Source organism: Acartia tonsa, chromosome 8, assembly GCF_053477335.1.
Source record: "Acartia tonsa isolate MP-2025a chromosome 8, ASM5347733v1, whole genome shotgun sequence".
In the NCBI taxonomy this organism is placed as follows: domain Eukaryota; kingdom Metazoa; phylum Arthropoda; class Copepoda; order Calanoida; family Acartiidae; genus Acartia; species Acartia tonsa.
In genome coordinates, this window is record NC_137267.1 from 25,089,311 (window position 1) to 25,108,522 (window position 19,212).

Here is a 19,212-nt window from a genome sequence, read left to right on the forward strand (position 1 = left end):
TTTCAATTTCAGTTTCAGAAGAGTAAAAATATTTTTTGGGGGAGGGGGTGAAGACACCCTGCACAAAAATAGTTTAAAACCTTTCCAGGACCTATAAGAAGCTTCACTTTAAAGGAGAACAATATCGGTTTAGCGGTTATCCTTCGGGACAGACAAAAAACGCTTACTACTTTATATAATAGGATATCTTACTTTGCTTCTCCTTCCATAACAGAGGCTTGTCCGACCTTCTGATCATCATTTTGTGCCGCCGGACATTTCTCGGATTGCTCCCTGAATTAAGCAATTATATTATTATTAAATAGTAAACTTTTTATGGTCCACATTTACCACTCCCACCTTACCCCTAGAGGCATACTTGCTATAGTTTTGTAATATATAAAGGTGAATTTGTCTGTACCGAAAAATCATTTACAACACAGTCGCCCGGATAAAGTATGAAAAAAGATTATTAAAAGAAACTAGTGGCTACGCCCCTAGAAACCTCTAGGGGCACTTAAGGTTGGAAGGGGAAAAATCAACATCTTCCCATTTTCAATTTCAGTTTCAGAAGAGTAAAAATATTTTTTGGGGAAGGGGGTGAAGACACCCTGCACAAAAATAGTTTAAAACCTTTCCAGGACCTATAAGAAGCTTCACTTTAAAGGAGAACAATATCGGTTTAGCGGTTATCCTTCGGGACAGACAAAAAACGCTTACTACTTTATATAACAGGATATCTTACTTTGCTTCTCCTTCCATAACAGAGGCTTGTCCGACCTTCTGATCATCATTTTGTGCCGCCGGACATTTCTCGGATTGCTCCCTGAATTAAGCAATCATATTATTATTAAATAGTAAACTTTTTATGGTCCACATTTACCACTCCCACCTTACCCCTAGAGGCATACTTGCTATAGTTTTGTAATATATAAAGGTGAATTTGTCTGTACCGAAAAATCATTTACAACACAGTCGCCCGGATAAAGTATGAAAAAAGATTATTAAAAGAAACTAGTGGCTACGCCCCTAGAAACCTCTAGGGGCACTTAAGGTTGGAAGGGGAAAAATCAACATCTTCCCATTTTCAATTTCAGTTTCAGAAGAGTAAAAATATTTTTTGGGGAAGGGGGTGAAGACACCCTGCACAAAAATAGTTTAAAACCTTTCCAGGACCTATAAGAAGCTTCACTTTAAAGTAGAACAATATCGGTTTAGCGGTTATCCTTCGGGACAAACAAAAAACGCTTACTACTTTATATAATAGGATATCTTACTTTGCTTCTCCTTCCATAACAGAGGCTTGTCCGACCTTCTGGTCATCCTTTTGTGCCGCCGGACATCTCTTGGATTGCTCCCTGAATTAAGCAATCATATTATAATTAAATAGTAAACTTTTTTTTTGGTCCACATTTACCCCTCCCACCTTACCCCTAGAGGCATACTTGCTAGTTTTGTAATATATAAAGGTGAATTTGTCTGTACCGAAAAATCATTTACAACACAGTCGCCCGGATTAAATACCAAAAAAAGAAGTGAAAAAAATTTCTTACTTTGTTTGTGTTTCCAAACAAGCGATCTCCTCTTCCAAAGAAGCAATTTTTTGCTTTGCTGCCCTAAGGTCTTGTTTTATTTTCTGCATTGTCTCCCATCCATCGTCGTCCCTGAAAAATAAAAAAAAATAATACTAAAGTAACAGGATGTCCGTGTTTATGTACCGAAGGATCTCGATAACCACTGAACAGATCGGGTTCTTCTCATAGGTACCGGCAAGGGAAGGGAGTGGCAAAAGAAACTTTAAGAGATATACTTCATATTAGAGGGTTTAGCGTAGCTGCTAATTTGAAATATCAGGGGTGTATATCCTATATGGGATCCCCTGTTCAGGTGGTGGGGGGAAAATAACTAAAATATGTGTGGTAGGACCAAAAATTTTAGTTCTTTCAATATTTCTCCATTTCCGTCCCTACTTGGTGAGATAAAAATAGGTGGGAAAAAAATACAAAATTTTGTACCACGGGAACAAAATAAATCTTGTGCGTAATGTACACCCCTGAATGAAACTATAATTATTCGCCATAACAATAATGTTTATCCTACTCTTTTCAATCCGGCTACTACCACCTTCCGAACAGAAATAGAATGGTAACAAAAATAAATAAACTTACGTAGTGCAATCCAAAGTTAGGTTCAAATCTTCTGTATCAGACGATTTAGGAGGGGTATCAGTCAGGTCATCCAGCTTAGCAGGCAGCTCAGGCTCAGACACACTCATTTCGTTCTTCTGTTTTTCGCTATCACTGAAATATATAAATATATATTATATATCCCAGGTAATCGGACCTTTGCCCAAAGAAGTAATTACCAAAAAATATGTAATATGTATTTATGTAATTATGTTGTGATGGATTGTCGAATCTGATTCGATGAATGGTTACCAAAATATAGCTAGGGACGGACGGACGGACAGACAGACAGACAGACATCATTCTACTTCGTTTTATACATATTAAAATATTACTCACCCACTTGTGGTTTCCGGCTTCTGTTCTTCGTGCTGTTCGTCTCTCTCTAAGTCGGCTGCTGCTGTGGCTGTCATGTCGGACATTCTATATTAAATTTGAAAAGAAACAAATTATCACTGGTAATTAAATTTTCATTAATAAATGTCCAAAAAACTGACGTAGGGAATTTTAATATAATAGGGTGGCCAGCAAGATCACATATTGGTATATCTTATATTGTAAACAAGTATATAGACAAATTTAACATTTACAAAAAGTTTATACAAATTTGAAACGTTCTCTTTTTTAATACAGCACATAAACATTACGCATTTTACCATGGAAATCTACCACCGTATTAATTAAAACATTCCCTACGATAACTGTCATATATATAATATTTTTATACAAAATTAAACAAATATATAAAATTAACAAAAGCTAGTTCTGAATACTTTTTTCCTTAGTTTAGGGGGTAAACTACAACTGCTATATACTGAATTACAAAAAATGCGACAGATTATACAACAAAAAATTTTCAGTTTAAGCTCTTAACTTTAAGCTCATTAAACTTAATTGGTGGAAAGGGGTAGTTTCACAAAATGCATTTGAACTTAATTTTGTGAATTGCATATTTTTCTTTGTTAAGATGGTAAAAGTACGTGGTAGAAAATTTAACTTTCTTCAAATTTATGCCATATAAATAGAGTTTAAACACATTTAAACAGGTTCAAATATACGGTTCACTAAATTAACTTCAAATGCATTTTGGGAAAAGACTCCTTTCTAGATATTAGAAAAAAAAATTGAAGATGAAACTTATGACATCAAAAAAAATTACATATAAATATATATATACGTAAAGTCCTGGAATTATTGGGATTGACTGCGACCTATAATCAGGTCTTCGTCTTGTTCTTCGTCTTGTTCTTCGTCTTGTTCTTCGTCTTGTTCTTCGTTTTCAGACGAAGGTTCCGACGGATAATACTTGTCTCCATTCTGCCAGGGATGTATATTCTACATGGTTCGGATGTGTAATATTTTTTCCAAGAATGCTCAGGGATGTATATTAGATTTCATTAAATATAAATAGATGGAGGTAAGAAAAAAAGGTAATAATTAAGAAAACTGAAAACATTTGTAAATTTTAAAAATTTTTAGCCGTGGACAAACAATATTTCTTGTGCAGAATATACACCCCTTTCCCGAATCAGCTGTAATGTAGCTGCCAAAGATACCGTAATTGTTTATGTTTTGAGAACATTGTTGAGAACTTGCTCTCTGTGGTGGTCTGGAGGTTGATCTTTTCTTCTTCTCTAACTCATCATCTTCAGGCCTGTGTCCCTGTTCCCACAATCTTTGCTTCTTCATGTTGTCCTTTACTCGTTTGTTGGCATCTCTTCTTGTCCGAGCCTCACCACGCTGGCCGAAATCGGGCAAATGTGTATTTGTTCTGTTCAACATTTGCTGCAGCTTAGTTTGGTTAGGTTGCTCACTGAGTTGACTATTACTACAACCTGGCTCTGGACTATAACTACAACCTGGTTCTGTGTTTACGTCTTCATCAGGATTTGATGTGCCTGCGCTTTCAGCATATTCCCGGCTTGAATTAATTTGTGCTGTGCTCGTGCTTGCTCTGCTCTGGTTTCTGTACAACACCGCATTAATTTGATTCGTTGATGGAAATGTTGTTTGTTTTCTGGGACGTTTAGGAACTTCTTGGGTAGGCTTTGGCTTTTGGGCCACTTTTGCTTTTGGCTTGCGTTGTTCTTCTTCTTCTTCACTACTACTACTACTGCCAGTTCCAGTGTCTGGGTCTGATTGATGACCTTCATCTGTCTCATCACTCTCTGGTGCTTCTTCTTTGACGTCAGAAAGTAATTCACCTTCTTCTTCATCTTTTTTCCACTTTGCTTTTTCTCCTACAAAGAAATAAAAAATGTTAAAGCAAATGTACATAATTGTAGCTTCAATATTATTTCCATACCTATATGAACATTAGTTACTATTAATCAGATTCAAATGAAAACAAGCAATATTTTTTACCCTATATTAATATGCCAATCAAAGATAAAAGGGGGAATTTTGCATTGGCAATTGCTTTATAGGGGTACAATATGGAACTGTGAAGAAACGGCGTCGCCACCGCCGAGGACCGCCAATAAAAGCCCCAAAAAAGTGTCACTTTCGCCCACCCCCCCCCCCCCCCCCCCCCATTTATTACATTAAGACCTGTAACTTACCGTCAATGTTGATGAGTTCTAAAATTTCCATTTGGTTGTATATAGAAACATTTGAGCCTACTGCAACAACCTCATAATGACCCGTGTGGTTGTGAATTATAATGGCAAGTTTGGGTAATATTATTCCACATGGATGTATCCGAATTTCCTTACTTGCATTGCCGTCATTCTTGCCCTCATTGTCCTCAACCTCCACAATTTCGTCACTCTGGTTTCCGTCATCTTCGTTATCCACCTCGAATGATGGTTCATTGTCCAGCTGTAAACTTTTCTTGGTTTTTGCTTCGGCTTCCAATGCGGTTTGCCTTCGCTCCCGGTTCTTTGGAATGATCGCCACATCATCTAAATAATTATTATAGTCATTATTTCAAATAGTATAAATGTTACCCAACCCCAACCCCCCCCCCCCTCCAAGGAAATAGCTTAAAATCACCGCAGAACCAATACACAGAAGAGTAGAATCCGATCTCCAGGATACAATTAATACCATAAAAAAACTAGTTTTTACCACTTTTATGGTAAAATTTTAAAATATTAATAAACTTAAATTTAGGTGATACAGTTCCTACGTTTTTCAAACTATAAATAACAATACCTTCGGCATCCTCATCATTCTCATCACTGCTGCTTTCCTCCACGACTCTTGTTGCCTTTCCAGTCACCTGTCTCTCGTTACTGTTGCCTGTAAATAATTAATTTATACATTAATTTTATACGTTTCCAAACAAAAAGCAAGTACTGAAAACATTTTTCCACCCCCCCACCCCCCCTACTTGGTTGAAAAAAAAATTTTAAAAGGAAATGTGTTGTAGGAGGGATAGAATAAATAAATCATAGAGTTCTTTAAATATTTTTCAATTTTCCCCCTACTTGGTGAAAAAAAACTAGGGGGGGGGGAAGAAAAATTGAAAAAAAATTAGTAGCAGAGGAAAAAAAATCTTGTGCAGTATATACACAATACGAGGAAAGATAAAACTTATAAATAATAATTAATGTTCAACAAATATGTACCTGTGATTGAATTATTTCGTCCATAAAATTCTTTCTGTCTTTGCAGTGGTGGAAAGTTTGGTGGTTGTTCATCATCTTGCATTGGGACTGTATCATCAAGATTTCCCACATTTTGGCCCTCATCGTCTGTTTCAGAAATAATTATCTTCTTCGACTTCGACTTCGAGCCCTTTCCATGCTTCTTCCTTTTGGAGCTTGTGATGTTTTTAAATACATTTACTTTGGGTTTATTATTGGACTGGCTGTTGACAATTGGATCTTCATATAACCTACGTGGCTTTACTGGGTGCTTTACTGGTTCTGGAGTTACTGCTGGATTCTCCGCGGGTAAGTCATTCCCAATCTGATCATCATTTGAATTCATTTCAACGTCGTCGGCTCCGTCATCAATTACAAGCTCCTCACCATTGTTGCTTTCTTCATCAGCAATGTTTTCCATACCATTTTCTTCAACAGCATTGCCTTCAGCTTCATTGTCTTCAACAGCATTGCCTCCCCCCTCATTGTCTTCACCATCAGTGGATACATCAGCAGTGGAATCATCAGCAGTGGAATCATCAGCAGTGCAATCATCAGCAGTGGATTCATCAGCAGCATTCATCTTTCTATTTCTTGAAATTCTAGTTGCTTTCTCACTGGCATTGTGAATCTTTGTCTGTTCTTCACTCATTTCTGGTTTCAAATTGGTTGTGGCGTACGAATAATACATTACAGCTCTTTGTATAACCTTCTTATCACTATGGACTGTCTTGAAAAATTGCTTGGGGTTCTTTGCCATGTCTGCATAATCTTTGATCTGAAATGAATTTCTCGACCTGTCATTGTTTATTCTCAAGTAAATCGGGTTCTTTCCTTGAACTTCGTGGGGTAAGCAACCCATTGAGTGGGCACCTAACATGTGGTAAAATTTCCTGTCTTCGGCTGTAACACCTGGTGTTGAAGTTGTGATTGTCTTCGGTTTAATACGCCGCTTAATTCTTTGTATCTCTGCAGGGGCCAGATAAAATTCACACATCTGTAAGGCTGATCGTTTCTGTGCCTTTTCCTTCTTGTCTTTCTTGTCTTTCTTGTCTTTCTTGTCTTTCTTGCCTTTCTTATTGCTTGTCTCCTTCCTTGGCTTGATTTCAAAAACCTGTTCATACGTGTAGTTTGGGGTTGACAATGCGCGTTCTTGTTTTCGCGTTACCAGCCCTCGAAATAGCCTCCAGCAGACAGGATCCTCATTAGCAAGCATATAATCTTGGGCCCTCTTCTTATTTTCACAAAAACCAGTCGCGTCCTCTTTAAAAGTGTGTTCGAAATTGCGCAAGAACCTAGATAAAAAAAGGGTTTATATCAAAACAGTCTCAATATATAACATATAACATATATCAAGAAAAGATGAACTAAAAGTCTTGCCACATAAAAAAATACATGGTACAAAATTGAAATTCTTTGAAACATATGCCATAGAAATGTAGTTTAACAATTTAACAAGAATACAATATGCAGTTAACATTTCGTGAAACTACTTTTTTAACTAAAGAACATTGAAATGCATTTTGTAAAACTACCACTTTCACATTGAATAGACGCGGAATAGATGCGATAAATAATTGAATTACCTACAAGCTTGTATGTGGTTCCTCACTAGAAAAAGGTCGCTTGAAGACACATAGGTTCCTGTTCTCCACAAATTTGGTGGGATAGCTTCATCTAGGTACGTCTCGTTAAGCACTAACTTACAATGATCCAAGAAACGATCCACTGAAATAATAATGAAATTTTCAATTAACTCTGCATAGGTACATGTTTATTATTGTACCAGGGGTGTATATTCTGCACAAGATTTATTTTCACAAATAAAATATATATATAAAAAGATTATTGTACATGGTCACCTGCTAGCAAGAATAGGAATGCCCCTTTTATTCGGTTTATTTCTCTTGCCCCCACCTCCCTTCTCCCTGTTTTAAACGTTTTCTCATCATGTCAAATTTACAAAATAATATTTACTTACCAGTTTCGTCATCAATAACTTCCGGAGCAGTCCAAAAGGCAGCTGTGATGCGGGCGTCAAAGGTGAACTGCTCGAACACGACATACAGGAAGGTTATGATGTCGCGGCATACTTTCAGTAAGGTTTGCCAGCCTATATCCACTTTCAGTGAGTCTTCGAAATTTTGGATGAAAAAGATAATTTCTTCTCTTCTCATATAACCATCTTTTTCCAAGGGGTCCTGGTTCTTTATTCTTTCTCTGTAAAAATCTGGTGAGAAAATCTGGTCCACGACAACATCCTGATTCTCACTAGGCCCTTTATTCGCCTCCTCCTCATCAAGCTCATCCACATTGGTCAGTCTTCTTAGATCAGTCACCAAGGTTTCCACAATTTGGTTGTTTTTCTTCATTTCTGTTTTCAGGGTTTTAGTATTTTCAGCCATATCTCTTGATACACTGTCTTGCAGGTCTTTGATTTCATTCTTCACTAACTCATGGTTTGTGGACGTTTTGTTTACCAAGTTTCTGATGGACGCATTAATGGGCTCTAATTGATTTTTCATTTGTGAGGTCAAGAAAGTACGTAGCTGCTGAAATTGGTTCTGAATTTGGTTCATAACGGCCCCGGTGAACAAATCCTTAAAATGAAACATATTAAACCACATATTTTCAAGTCTTGGTATTTTAAAAACTATGTGGTAGAAAAGAAGACTATCCACAAACAAGAGCAAGTGATCCTAAGCATCTTCCATCATTTTTGGACTTTGACAAACAAAAAAACTTGGTAAAATTTGACCAACTTTTTGGTAAAAATTGACAAGGTAAATTTTTAGGCTAAGTCCAGATTTTTGGACTTTGACCAAAAAATCAACTTGGTAAAATTTGACCAACTTGTTTGTAAAAATTTACAAGGTAAATTTTTATTGGTCAATGTTTACCAAAAATTTAGTCAAATCTTACAAGTTATTTTTTCCAGGCTAAGTCGATATATATCCTAAATAATTGTAATTTGTATCCTCTGGATGACAAAATGAAATAAAAATAATACCTCGCTTTCTTCCATCTCACCAGAAGGGCCAGATGATCCCTGGGGTCGTGATGACTGGGACTGGGATCGTGATGATGTTGCAGGAGGAACTACAGCTCTCGCGGTCCGTTGACTCGCGGAGTGGTGCCGTGCCCGTGGAGATGGAGGTGGGGTAATATTTATTGGCCTCATTGGAGATGTTGTGGTTCTATTTGTGTTCTAAAAATAATATAGATAATTATTGTAAAGCATTACTTACCGAGGATTATAGTTTTAAACAACACCGGCATTATCCTAATTTTTTTCTTCTATTTTTTAAAACTTTACCCTCCCCCCCCCCCTCTCCCGACAAAATGACTGTGTTAGGTTAGGCTAGGTTAAGTTATATGGTTAGAGGGACCCAATTTGTTCAACGGTTAACGAGATTTGTTGGTACAAACCCACAAACAGACATCATGTTAGTAAGTTTAGTTTAACAACAAAACACCAACAAACCAAAAACCGATAACAATAAAACTTAAAATCCTACCTTTGCTGTTGTACCTTTGCCACCTCCAGTAGATTTGTTGCTTCCAGTTTTGGCACTTGGAGCTTTGGCACTTCCACCTCTGGCACTTAAATTAGGTTTGCCACCTCCAGTAGGCTTGTTGTTCTAAAACAAGAAATAATTGTTGTATTTACAATGCATAAAAAGATATTAGATAGCAGTGGCTACGCCCCTAGAATTTTAATTACTAATATCAAATGTTAAACACACTGTGGAAAATTAATAAATAATTATACTTGGTCAATAATCTTTTGTGGTCTGTTAAGCATGAACCGATAAGGTTTTCCTTTCGATCCGGTAACATGCGAATTTATAAGTTTTAAGAGCGAAGGGTAGCAGCAATTTGTACAATAGTAAATTAGGCCTTAAATATAATTTTTACCTTTACAGAACTAGCACTCTTTCCAGTCCTCGTCATTTTGGGATCTAGCTTGATCAATTGCCAGTCGAAGTTACGCTGTTGGATCCAGGTCGTTGGCATGGGCAATTTGCATAGTTTTAAATCTGAAATGTGTAGACAGAAATTAAAATTTTATGTAAAATTAAATTAAATTGCAAACATGTACTCTTTCAAATTACAGACTAGACTTATAACACTTTAACTTCATACCCATCGATGGCCAAAAAGGTAGGGTTTTGCTAAATTTAGTTGAAATGCCTTTTTTAAAATTAGCTATAAAAAATAATTTTAATGAAAAAAATATTTTAAAGTACATTTCACATAAATTCCAAATAAAGAGGGAAGGAAGGGCCTTCAGTTGAATTTTACAACATTTTACATACATATTATAACAAAAGGGGGGGGGGGGGGGGAAGTGACACTTTTTGAAACCAAAACTAAAAGTCAAAGGAACTGAACTAAAGAAACAGTTACAGATCTGTAATTTTGCATGGCAGTTGTTTTATAAGGGTACAATATGGAACTTTTAGTTTTGGTTTCAAAAAGTGTCATTTCCCCCCCCCCCCTTTCTCTGCTTTCAATGTACAAAATTAAATTCCGATAGGAATTACGATGGAGACATCTTGATGCAACAGGTGTACGGAGATATGTGCTACTCTGTACTTCAGTAGGTTGGAGGCTAGTTCTGTTGGAGGATGGCTATAGTCTTCGGGATCGTCAGTCTTGCCTACTCCTAATACCAGGGGTGTATATTTTCAGTGTTTAAAACCATAAAACTTAATTCATATTTCCTAGACCCCCCCTCCCCCCTTTACCACACTCTCCTCCTGGCATGATAAAGAATTACAAATAAATTGTGGTAGGTTAAAAAGGAATTAGATGAAATGTATAGTTCATGAAATATTTCTATACAACAATTAATCATGTGCAAAATATACACCCCTACCTATTATTCTGGAATCTTCAGGAAAGGTGTATGCCGGAAAAAATGTCCTCACTTTGTGGACCAACCATACTGTTTTATCACGACGGCAGTCTGGGACAAAGTAGAGGTCTTGGCAGTCTGTATAGAATTGATTTCTTTCGAACTTTCGTTTGTTGGCATTCCTTTTTCCCCTGACAGCCAGCTTTTCATTTATGTACGGTTTCACTGTGTGAAATATCAACAATCTAAATATGTCATTTATGTCATTAATGGCTGTTAAACGGAAAGGTATGTTGCTGGTGAAATCGTTATAGCTTAAGTGTTTGATCAGCAATACACGGAAAGAAAGTTATGTTACATTTTTAAAAATTACATTAAAATTTGTAAAGAGTGGGGGGGGGGGGGAGAAGTGACACTTCTTGAAACCAAAACTAAAAGTCAAAGGAACTCAACTAAAAAAAAATAGTATTACCTGTTTGAAACCTCTTTAAGGCCAAAATTATATCCTCGGATGTAAGTTGCAATCACATGATTGGCACTTTCGAAAGCATAACAACTGAACGCCATGGATGGTCCAAATCGGCGGACATGTTCCGGCATATGGTAAAGCATGTGAGTATTGTAACTCAAGCACGATTCGCCGTACATCTCCGCCAATTTTGAGTTCAGGACCATTATCATGGTCTTGAGCTCAGCCACACGTTCAGTTGTTATATGCTCTTCGAGACAGCGCAATATGTGGAATAAAAACTTGCATATCAGACGTTGTTCATCTTTAAGATTTGCCAACTGGAAAAAAAAACATCGTAATAATTTAAGGGAAAACTAGCTCTTTCGCCCCTAGCCTCTAGGGGCTTCGCCCTATATACTTATTGGAAGTCCACCCTCCTCAATAGAAATATATATATAATATAGCACACGTGCGCAAATTTAAAAAGAATGTTATTGCTATACAATATAATGAAACTGAAATAAGCTTTAAATTCTAAAAAGATTATAATATGGTAAAAACCTACCTCTGCATAAAATATCATATGGTAAAAGCCCAGTACTTTGAATTCAGAACTTTTCAAATTGAGGGCTAGCTTCTTCTCTGTCAGGCGCATGATGGACGTACGGGGAACGCGATCAAAATCGCCAACAAGCTTCAATTGATCGTTGATTTCATCTATAATTGGAGTTACTGCAGTTCATGGTAAAATATGGGTGATAAGGAGAAAATTTTCAAAATTTAAGTTCTTTAAACTTTTCAAACTAACACTCTTTTAAGCGGCATAACAAGGCGTACAAATAATGTGTAATAGACATAAATCTAAAAATGCAGAATTTTATCGCAGTGCCGAGAAATGCGCGAAGAAAACACCTATTTTACGCGTCATTTCTTTAGTCAAATGCAGTACATCCCTGTAATTCTCTCCATTTGAACTAAGTCTTCTTCTTCCAATTCTGGATAACTATTACGTCCTTTCTTCAGGTACGTCATCACTTTCTTTACATAGCCCAGGTGCAACGCGTGCATCGGATCACTGGGGGTATCTTGTATTAAATCCAAGCTCGGGTCAAGCTCAGAAAAACTGGTTTTCATGTTCTGATTATTTTCCTCTAACTTGCGGAATTTCTCGTCAGACCTCGGCGTACCCATATTTTGACTGTCACTGGGGTAAAATACATTCATTGATTCGAACAATACCAAGTTCTTTTGACGGAGATAAGTCTGTGAAAAAGCCATCCCTGGAAGGTCACAGTGTGGGCATCCATTTTTTGATCCATGGCCAAGAATGCCGAATACATCGGCTCTCGCAACGGCATCGTGGATGATGGTTCTACATTGAAAGGTATGTCCAGGTAATCCTTCTTGAATTAGTTTGTTGATGAATCGGGTAACATTATCCAGAAAGTTGTAACTGTAGGGACGCCTCCTCGTCTTCTCAAATATGCTGACTGGCAATATAACACTGAAATCCTTGTTGAAGAATAACCTGAAATAATAAAGAAGAATTAATAATAATAGCATTTAATAACTTAGACTTAAAATTGTAGTTACTGATTTATAAAACGTAAAGGCTGGTAAAATTTTACCGTAAAAGTGGTAAAAACTAGGTTTACTTATGGTATTAATTAAGTCCTGGTATACAGTAAGACAGATTTTTATATATGTATGCAATAGAAAAAAGTATCAATTGTAAACTTAGTTTTCTTTTTTATTTCTTTATTGAATGGTTTCCTAAACTTTGGCTTTAAAAATCTGGGCTGTCAATTGATGTAAAACAAATATTTCGATATCCTTTGAAATATAGGGTGCCATTCCTAAAAAATATTTTTTCGAGGGTCATGCTGTATATGAAAAGAACTTTATCCCAACCCAACCCTTTCAAATCCACAATATATTAATTACTTACCTAATCCAGACAGTATAATAGGAGATATGAGATCCCTGAGCTGCTTTCACTCCGTCGCCCGAGATGTCAAAAGTTATATGATCATCAACGGCCTGTTGTCCATTCAACCGTTTAAAGTCTGTGATGGCGTCTTGGAGGATCTCATAGGTAGGGAATCTGGAAAAAGAAATATATTTTTAACTAATAATAGCTTATAATATTGTTCTCAAGTTGTCGCAGGAAGCAATATACCAAAGAATGATCAAACTGATAATTAGAACACTTGAAAGTTTGTTGTTAAAAAAGGAGAAAAATCGACATGTTTAAAATGGACGTACGGAAATTCTGGTAATGATTATAGAAATGCTACGCTTTCTAAATCGTATATAAACATACCTGCACTCAATCAGTGAACCAGGAGCATTTGTAGGATTATATTTGTTTTCTTTGATTTCAACTTTGTATTTGGGTTTGAATAATGTATTATATGACGGAAATTTGAAAATACACGAGCGTTTTAGAATTGCCAGGATGATTCTAACTTTGTTGTGAGAGATGGGGTTGTCTAGAACACAAACGCTTCTGAAATCATTAACAATTTCTTTCTCAAGTTCTGTAAGATGTTTGAAGGGATCCCCGTCATGATCGCCATCAGGTTCGCCATCAGGTTCGTCATCAGGGTCATCGTCATCATCTGGGTCAAAATCATCTTCAGGTATATCAAACAATTCGACGTGTTCCCAGTCCTCGGCATCTTGAATGCTGTCATTGTCTGCATCATTATTATCGTTGGTATTATTGTTGTTAATATTGTCTACAACAATATTAATGTAGTTTGTTTCTTCAGGATTGTTATTTAATCGCTCCAAAACTTGGTTTGCGTAGCATTGATAACATATACTTTCGGTTTCCTTTGTGAAGTTGGTATTGCAGCCTGTACAAACTTTACCTAAAAAAATACGATGTTAAACATGGTGTTTTATAGTTATAAACCTTCCCGGGACCTATGTGAAGGTACCCTGTAAAGGAGAACCCAATCGGTTCAGCGGTTAGCAAGATCCTTTTGAACAGACACACAGACATCCTGTTACTTTAGTATAAGGATAATGCCGTAAAGAAAAACTAGTCAAATTAGAAAGTTAAAAAATTAAAAATTCCAGAAAAAGTAGATAAATGTAGAGAGTGGGTGAAGGTGGGTTAGGTTAAGGGATCCCATGTAGAATATACACCCCTGGAACAAGGATATCTTGAGACAAACTTAACTAACGTTTGATCAAACCAATTGTTTGAAATTTAGATTGAAAGGAAAATAAAAAACAAAAATTGGGAGACAATGTTTGTGGGAATTTGGACAAACAAACAACAAACAGACAGACCGACATCGTTCTACTTTATATTACAGATATTGTAGGTTACCTTTTGACGATGCAGTTTCGTTCTCATATTCCACATCCATCAAATCCTCCTGCTGTTCTTCTTCTAGTAATGGCTGACTGTCTTCACTTTGTGGAGGTTTCTTGCGCCATTTTCTGGTTCTCGTTGCAGTACAGAAGAGTTTTCTTATGGACCTCAGTTTATGCTGCAACTGGAAAAAGATTACATAATTAGTGAATTACTTATTTAAAATAATATAGGGGAGTTGTTATGGATCGTTATTTGGGCAAGCTACACGTGTCAATTGATTACAGTACATATGACTATACTGGTGTAAGAGCAAGCATGTTTATAGTGCGCTGACTGCAAGTGAAAAATAGAAATTAAAGTCGAGCATAGATTATACTTTAAGTACAGTAATGAAAAGTAAGGTCTCATCTTAAATATGTAGAAATAATTAGTTGTAAAAAGTCACCTGTACATTTTTCCTCTTATCTCCACTTCTTATACGCTTCAGTAGAGCTTTAGAGAGTGTACCAATCAAATTGTCTCCCATTGCAATAACGTCTAACAGGGGTGTATAGGTAACTCCTGAAATAAGAAGTATATGTTATAATCAGGGATGTATATTCTGCATGGGATCCCCTGCTCAGGGGGGGGGGGGGTGGAAATAAAAAATAAGTGGTTGGAGGAAAAAAAAATGTAAAAATTAAGAAAACTGAAAACATTTTTTCCATTTCCCCCCCCCCCCCCTCCTTGGTGAAAAAAAAATAAAGAAATGTGTGGTAGGAGGGATAAAATAAATGAAGTATAGAGTTCTTTAAATATTTTTCTATTTCCCCCCCTACTTTTTCAGAAAAATCTAGGGGGGAAAAAAAATAAAAAAATTTGTAGCAGGGGAAAAAAAATAAATCTTGTGCAGAATATACACCCCTGGTTATAATAATAAGGTTATTACTTGTTTACATATAACGAAAGAAGGAGAAAGTAAAAAAGGGGGGGGGGGGGGGGGAGTGACACTTTTTGAAACCAAAATTAAATGTCAAAGGAACTCACAAAATAAAGAGTTAGAGTTACAAACAAGAAAATACCCTTATTTATTCTTTGATTGTGTATAAAATTAATTAAACTTACCTATCAAAATTGTGATCCAATTATACATACGTCATCCAGCGTTGGTCTGACATTTTTTTACTTTGAAAAAAATAACTATATACAATATATACATAAAATTTTGTTTGTTCCAGTCCTGACCTGGATAATACCTATATAAATTTCCTGCCTTCCCTGAAAAGCCGACGAACGCATATATAATCGAGCCCCACTGGTCGTGACTTTTGCAGAATTCTGCAGTTGCATGGAGTTTTATTATAACAACAATGTTGAACCCAGAAAATTTGTTAATTTGCTATAAAATAAATAATAATAAATAATAAAAAACAACATAACAAAAATATCAAAAAACAAAAACAAAAAATAAAACATATCAATTAAGATCTCCTAGAGAGCTATAGCCAGAAGCTTAAAAAACTGTACACGTGCATACGTAATCGTCGGCTTTAGGGGTAAATAATGTTTATTAATGTTTATATGCAGGAAATTATATATCTGCACGACCAGTGGGGCTCGATCACTGTCACCATGGGTACTTAATTATAAAATATATGGGCGCTGCAATCAAAGAGAGGTTAACGTAAATGTTCTGAAAGAACAAATTGATGTTATCCTCTTAGGAAATACCCCCCCCCCCCCTAGAAAAACGGCCCCTGGCCTCTACCTAGCCGTATAACTTAACCTAGCCTAACCTAACCCAGCAATTTAGTTTGGGGGGGGGGGGGGGGATGGGGAGTTAAATAATACAAACAAAATTTTCTAAGAGGATAACGCCACAAATTACAATTAAAATTCGCTTTCAGCATGGATATCCGGAGGCTGGATGAAATCGCCGGCGGCGAGCTCGGCTTCTCCTAGCTTCTCCTTTCTCTTCCCTGAAAGGAAAGAACATTGAATTAAAAATGAGAAAACTAAAGCGTTTTTTAATGAAGAAACTCAAAGAATTCTGAAACATTTTTTGGTTAAAAACAATTTTTTCCCCTGCTACAAAAGACAACTAGCCATGAACAAGAGCATGTGATTTGAAGCAACTTCCATCATTGATCCACTTATTTCTTTTTTCCCCCTCCCCTCCCCCCCCCCCCCGGAGCAGAATATACACCCCTGCAATAATTTCGTAGTTTTTACCTTGTTACTCTGGGTTTTATTTAGAAAAAAGGGCTGACGTTGGTGAGGAAAGGTGCACAGTCGGCTTCATGGTCAATGACACGTCTCTCGGTATCATCCAGGCGGGGTCTCTCGTTCTCGTAGAGATTCTCGGGCATAGGTTCAATCTTCTTTAAGTGTGTCTCTACCCAACCGTGATGGTATAAGAGTTTTACTATTTCAACAGCGTCATCAATGCCACATGATTCTTCTTGAACTCGAATATTTAGCTTGGAGAAGAGTCTCAACATCCTAACCATGAGGGCGTCCCATCTGTCATGCAGCTCGTGGTATTGGTATGGATCCATCCTAATTTGAGGAATGATTATTTTGTTTGTCTTGTTTATTTTTGGGAGGGGTGTGATTAATGTTTTTTAACTTTCCGGTATTTTATTTGTCCTTAAACAAGGGGGGGGGGGGAGAAGGCCTGGAGCTCCGGAACCTGGAGGCCTATCCAAAAAATATTAAAACTTTGGAAAATTCATCATATAAGAATGATTTTATCCCTAATAACCTATACTCTCAGTCCAAAGATAAAGCCTATACTCCCTGTTTACGCAAATGTGTCAAAACTTCCCCCCCCCCCCCCCCCTATTTATTTAGAACAAATTTTGTAGCAGGAGAAAAAAAATAAATCTTATACAGCTAATATACACCCATACCTGTTATTATGATGTACGCGTACCCAGGTGATTAACTTGAATAGCCTGTTATTCAGAACTATCTGAAAAGGTAGAATATTTAAGAAATAAAAAATTACAAAATAAAAATAGCTCGTATTCATTCGAATCCGGTGGATAGGAACAGGTGTTCTCATTCATACGCCAAAAAACTAGGTAACTAGCATATCGTATTATATGCATGGTTTTCTACGAATATAAAAATCTAAAAGCATAAGATTAAAAACAGTTATTTTTAGCCAGTGCCTCCGGCACCTCTGGGCCAAAAAAGTAGTTTCATTCTTATAATTGTACTCCTATATTTGCGACAATCCGTTTATACTACGGTGCAAGACATATATTTATTAATTTTACATTTAAAAAAGTCCTGTATATTACGTAAGCTAAAAAGAGTCCCAAAAATGGGAGAAAAAACGAATACGAAGAATATTTTAGAAAGAATTTTCAATAATTAATGATAAAATTTGAATTATAAAACAGAATGATACATATTAACGTCTTAATTCACTGTAATTTCACTAAAAATGATTACTAAAATACAAAAATGCACCGTAGTCATATAGTCCAGTTGAATTATTGCGCCGATGGAAAGTTACGGTTGCCAACATACAGATTGAATAGGTGGCAAAACACTTTGCAAGACAGTTATATTTTTAATCGTAAAATTGCAACGAATAATAACATTTCATGAATTATATAAGTTATGCAGTTTTAATTAATTAACCGGTAAAATATTAAAATGATATTATATACATAAGGTGTTTTTTAAAGTTTGGCAACTTTGTCCAGCACGTTGATTTTATCATCTGAAAACAGGGTTACGAAAGTTAAATAAATGTAAATTTTTTTTAATGTGAATGTAATATATTTTTGGCAATGACTTAAATGAAATATCATCGATAAAATATAAAAAAATATATTGCAATGGATATAAAAGAAATATTTTTCAATATAAAGTTGTATACCTGTACAGAGCATGTGCATGAATGCCGCTATACCGATTGAAAACTATTGTAAACAATGAGTGTTATAGTTCAAGTCTCTTAGAGAAAATACGTGTTATATCCAAGTATGATTGACAGGAGATGGTCCATGTCACAAGATTTATATGAATGTCAGTTAAGAACTCCTAGAGAGCTATATATTCAGAAGTTTAAAAAAGTACCTTGCTATACTGGCATGATACTTGATGTTATGTCTACCAGTCTTGGCTGTTAGTGTTGATATATGGACCCTGCAATCAAAGAGATGATAGTCAGATGTTTAAAAAAGTACGTGTCCACCTTCAGTCTTGGCTGTTAGTATATGGACCCTGCAATCAAAGAGTGGTTTGCGTAAAAGTAAGTGTTTAAATAATTTTAATATAAAAACATTAATAATATAGGACCTTGAGCGTACGGTTTTAGGCTGCCTTCGATTAACGGTTTAAGTTTTACTAGCGGCTATGCCCCTTAGAAGCCTCTAGGGGCACTTAAAGTAGGAAGAGAAAAGTCGAGGCCTCATCCTATTTTTAATTTGAGTTTCAGCTATAGATTAAAATAAATAAAAAGCTTCGTTGTAAAAGAGAACAATATTAATATATATAATAGGATAATTGTTTTAAGCCTTTTTTAAACCTTTTTGATTTGATCTAAGAAACACTTTTTATCCTATTCTTAATATTAAATAATCCGGGTTTAATATATATGAATGTAAGAAATATTAATAAATTATATTTAAATTAAGAATATTGTTTTTCAGGTTCAGCAACACTGATTCATCAGAAATAACTATTTGGGCGCTGCAATTAAAGAAGGGCTCACTTAGTAGTAAGTTTTAAATAATGTAATAAAAAAATCAATATAATTTAGGACCTTACGCATGGTTTTAAGCTACTTCGATAAACTGTTTGTTTTATAATTTTTT

General features: G+C 35.9%; 6 protein-coding genes across 9 annotated transcripts in view; all 6 read right to left on the reverse strand.

The window, feature by feature from the left end:
- The window catches only part of mub (poly(rC)-binding protein mub), a 128,333-nt gene that overhangs the window by 20,784 nt on the left and 88,337 nt on the right, over positions 1-19,212 (reverse strand). The window lies entirely within an intron of this gene.
- On the reverse strand, positions 5-2,615 carry LOC145326359 (uncharacterized). The gene is made up of 4 exons (XM_080169668.1): positions 2,505-2,615; positions 2,148-2,279; positions 1,533-1,643; positions 5-1,337 (listed from the first exon to the last, which is right to left on the reverse strand). The coding sequence occupies exons 1-4, from the start codon at positions 2,585-2,587 to the stop codon at positions 1,253-1,255; spliced, it is 411 nt and encodes a 136-aa protein (XP_080025794.1). The 5' UTR covers positions 2,588-2,615; the 3' UTR covers positions 5-1,252.
- On the reverse strand, positions 4,667-7,593 carry LOC145325514 (uncharacterized). The gene is made up of 4 exons (XM_080168493.1): positions 7,342-7,593; positions 5,738-7,050; positions 5,322-5,408; positions 4,667-5,068 (listed from the first exon to the last, which is right to left on the reverse strand). Exons 2-4 carry the CDS (start codon positions 6,969-6,971, stop codon positions 4,704-4,706), a joined length of 1,686 nt encoding a protein of 561 aa, XP_080024619.1. The 5' UTR covers positions 6,972-7,050; positions 7,342-7,593; the 3' UTR covers positions 4,667-4,703.
- On the reverse strand, positions 8,698-10,078 carry LOC145326358 (uncharacterized). Its single transcript, XM_080169667.1, has 3 exons — positions 9,674-10,078; positions 9,274-9,396; positions 8,698-8,963 (listed from the first exon to the last, which is right to left on the reverse strand). The coding sequence occupies exons 1-3, from the start codon at positions 9,770-9,772 to the stop codon at positions 8,712-8,714; spliced, it is 474 nt and encodes a 157-aa protein (XP_080025793.1). The 5' UTR covers positions 9,773-10,078; the 3' UTR covers positions 8,698-8,711.
- Positions 10,119-11,785, reverse strand: LOC145325466 (uncharacterized). Its single transcript, XM_080168452.1, has 4 exons — positions 11,633-11,785; positions 11,089-11,405; positions 10,638-10,861; positions 10,119-10,424 (listed from the first exon to the last, which is right to left on the reverse strand). Exons 1-4 carry the CDS (start codon positions 11,720-11,722, stop codon positions 10,282-10,284), a joined length of 774 nt encoding a protein of 257 aa, XP_080024578.1. The 5' UTR covers positions 11,723-11,785; the 3' UTR covers positions 10,119-10,281.
- LOC145326361 (uncharacterized) lies at positions 12,343-18,777 on the reverse strand. Its single transcript, XM_080169670.1, has 6 exons — positions 18,473-18,777; positions 17,290-17,351; positions 15,503-16,356; positions 14,844-14,959; positions 14,411-14,579; positions 12,343-13,943 (listed from the first exon to the last, which is right to left on the reverse strand). The coding sequence occupies exons 3-6, from the start codon at positions 15,528-15,530 to the stop codon at positions 13,318-13,320; spliced, it is 939 nt and encodes a 312-aa protein (XP_080025796.1). The 5' UTR covers positions 15,531-16,356; positions 17,290-17,351; positions 18,473-18,777; the 3' UTR covers positions 12,343-13,317.

Bases quoted from the DNA above. Each gene is read 5' to 3' on its own strand.
- LOC145325466 (XM_080168452.1), bottom strand. From the start codon at position 11,722: ATGCGCCTGACAGAGAAGAAGCTAGCCCTCAATTTGAAAAGTTCTGAA. The intron at 11,406-11,632 runs GTAGGTTTTTAC...TTTTTTTTCCAG, and splicing joins ATATGATATTTTATGCAGAG to TTGGCAAATCTTAAAGATGA. The intron at 10,862-11,088 runs GTAATACTATTT...TGACATATTTAG, and splicing joins CTTAAAGAGGTTTCAAACAG to ATTGTTGATATTTCACACAG.
- LOC145326361 (XM_080169670.1), bottom strand. From the start codon at position 15,530: ATGTATAATTGGATCACAATTTTGATAG. The intron at 14,580-14,843 runs GTGACTTTTTAC...ATCTTTTTCCAG, and splicing joins ATAAGAGGAAAAATGTACAG to TTGCAGCATAAACTGAGGTC. The intron at 13,944-14,410 runs GTAACCTACAAT...GTATTTTTTTAG, and splicing joins CGAAACTGCATCGTCAAAAG to GTAAAGTTTGTACAGGCTGC.
- LOC145326359 (XM_080169668.1), bottom strand. From the start codon at position 2,587: ATGTCCGACATGACAGCCACAGCAGCAGCCGACTTAGAGAGAGACGAA. The intron at 1,644-2,147 runs GTAAGTTTATTT...TTTATTTTTCAG, and splicing joins CTAACTTTGGATTGCACTAC to GGACGACGATGGATGGGAGA. The intron at 1,338-1,532 runs GTAAGAAATTTT...TGCTTAATTCAG, and splicing joins TGTTTGGAAACACAAACAAA to GGAGCAATCCAAGAGATGTC.
- LOC145326358 (XM_080169667.1), bottom strand. From the start codon at position 9,772: ATGCCAACGACCTGGATCCAACAGCGTAACTTCGACTGGCAATTGATC. The intron at 9,397-9,673 runs GTAAAAATTATA...TTCTTGTTTTAG, and splicing joins AGAGTGCTAGTTCTGTAAAG to AACAACAAGCCTACTGGAGG. The intron at 8,964-9,273 runs GTAGGATTTTAA...TATTATTTTTAG, and splicing joins GCAAAGGTACAACAGCAAAG to AACACAAATAGAACCACAAC.
- LOC145325514 (XM_080168493.1), bottom strand. From the start codon at position 6,971: ATGCTTGCTAATGAGGATCCTGTCTGCTGGAGGCTATTTCGAGGGCTG. The intron at 5,409-5,737 runs GTACATATTTGT...AATTATTTACAG, and splicing joins ACGAAATAATTCAATCACAG to GCAACAGTAACGAGAGACAG. The intron at 5,069-5,321 runs GTATTGTTATTT...ATAATTATTTAG, and splicing joins GAATGATGAGGATGCCGAAG to ATGATGTGGCGATCATTCCA.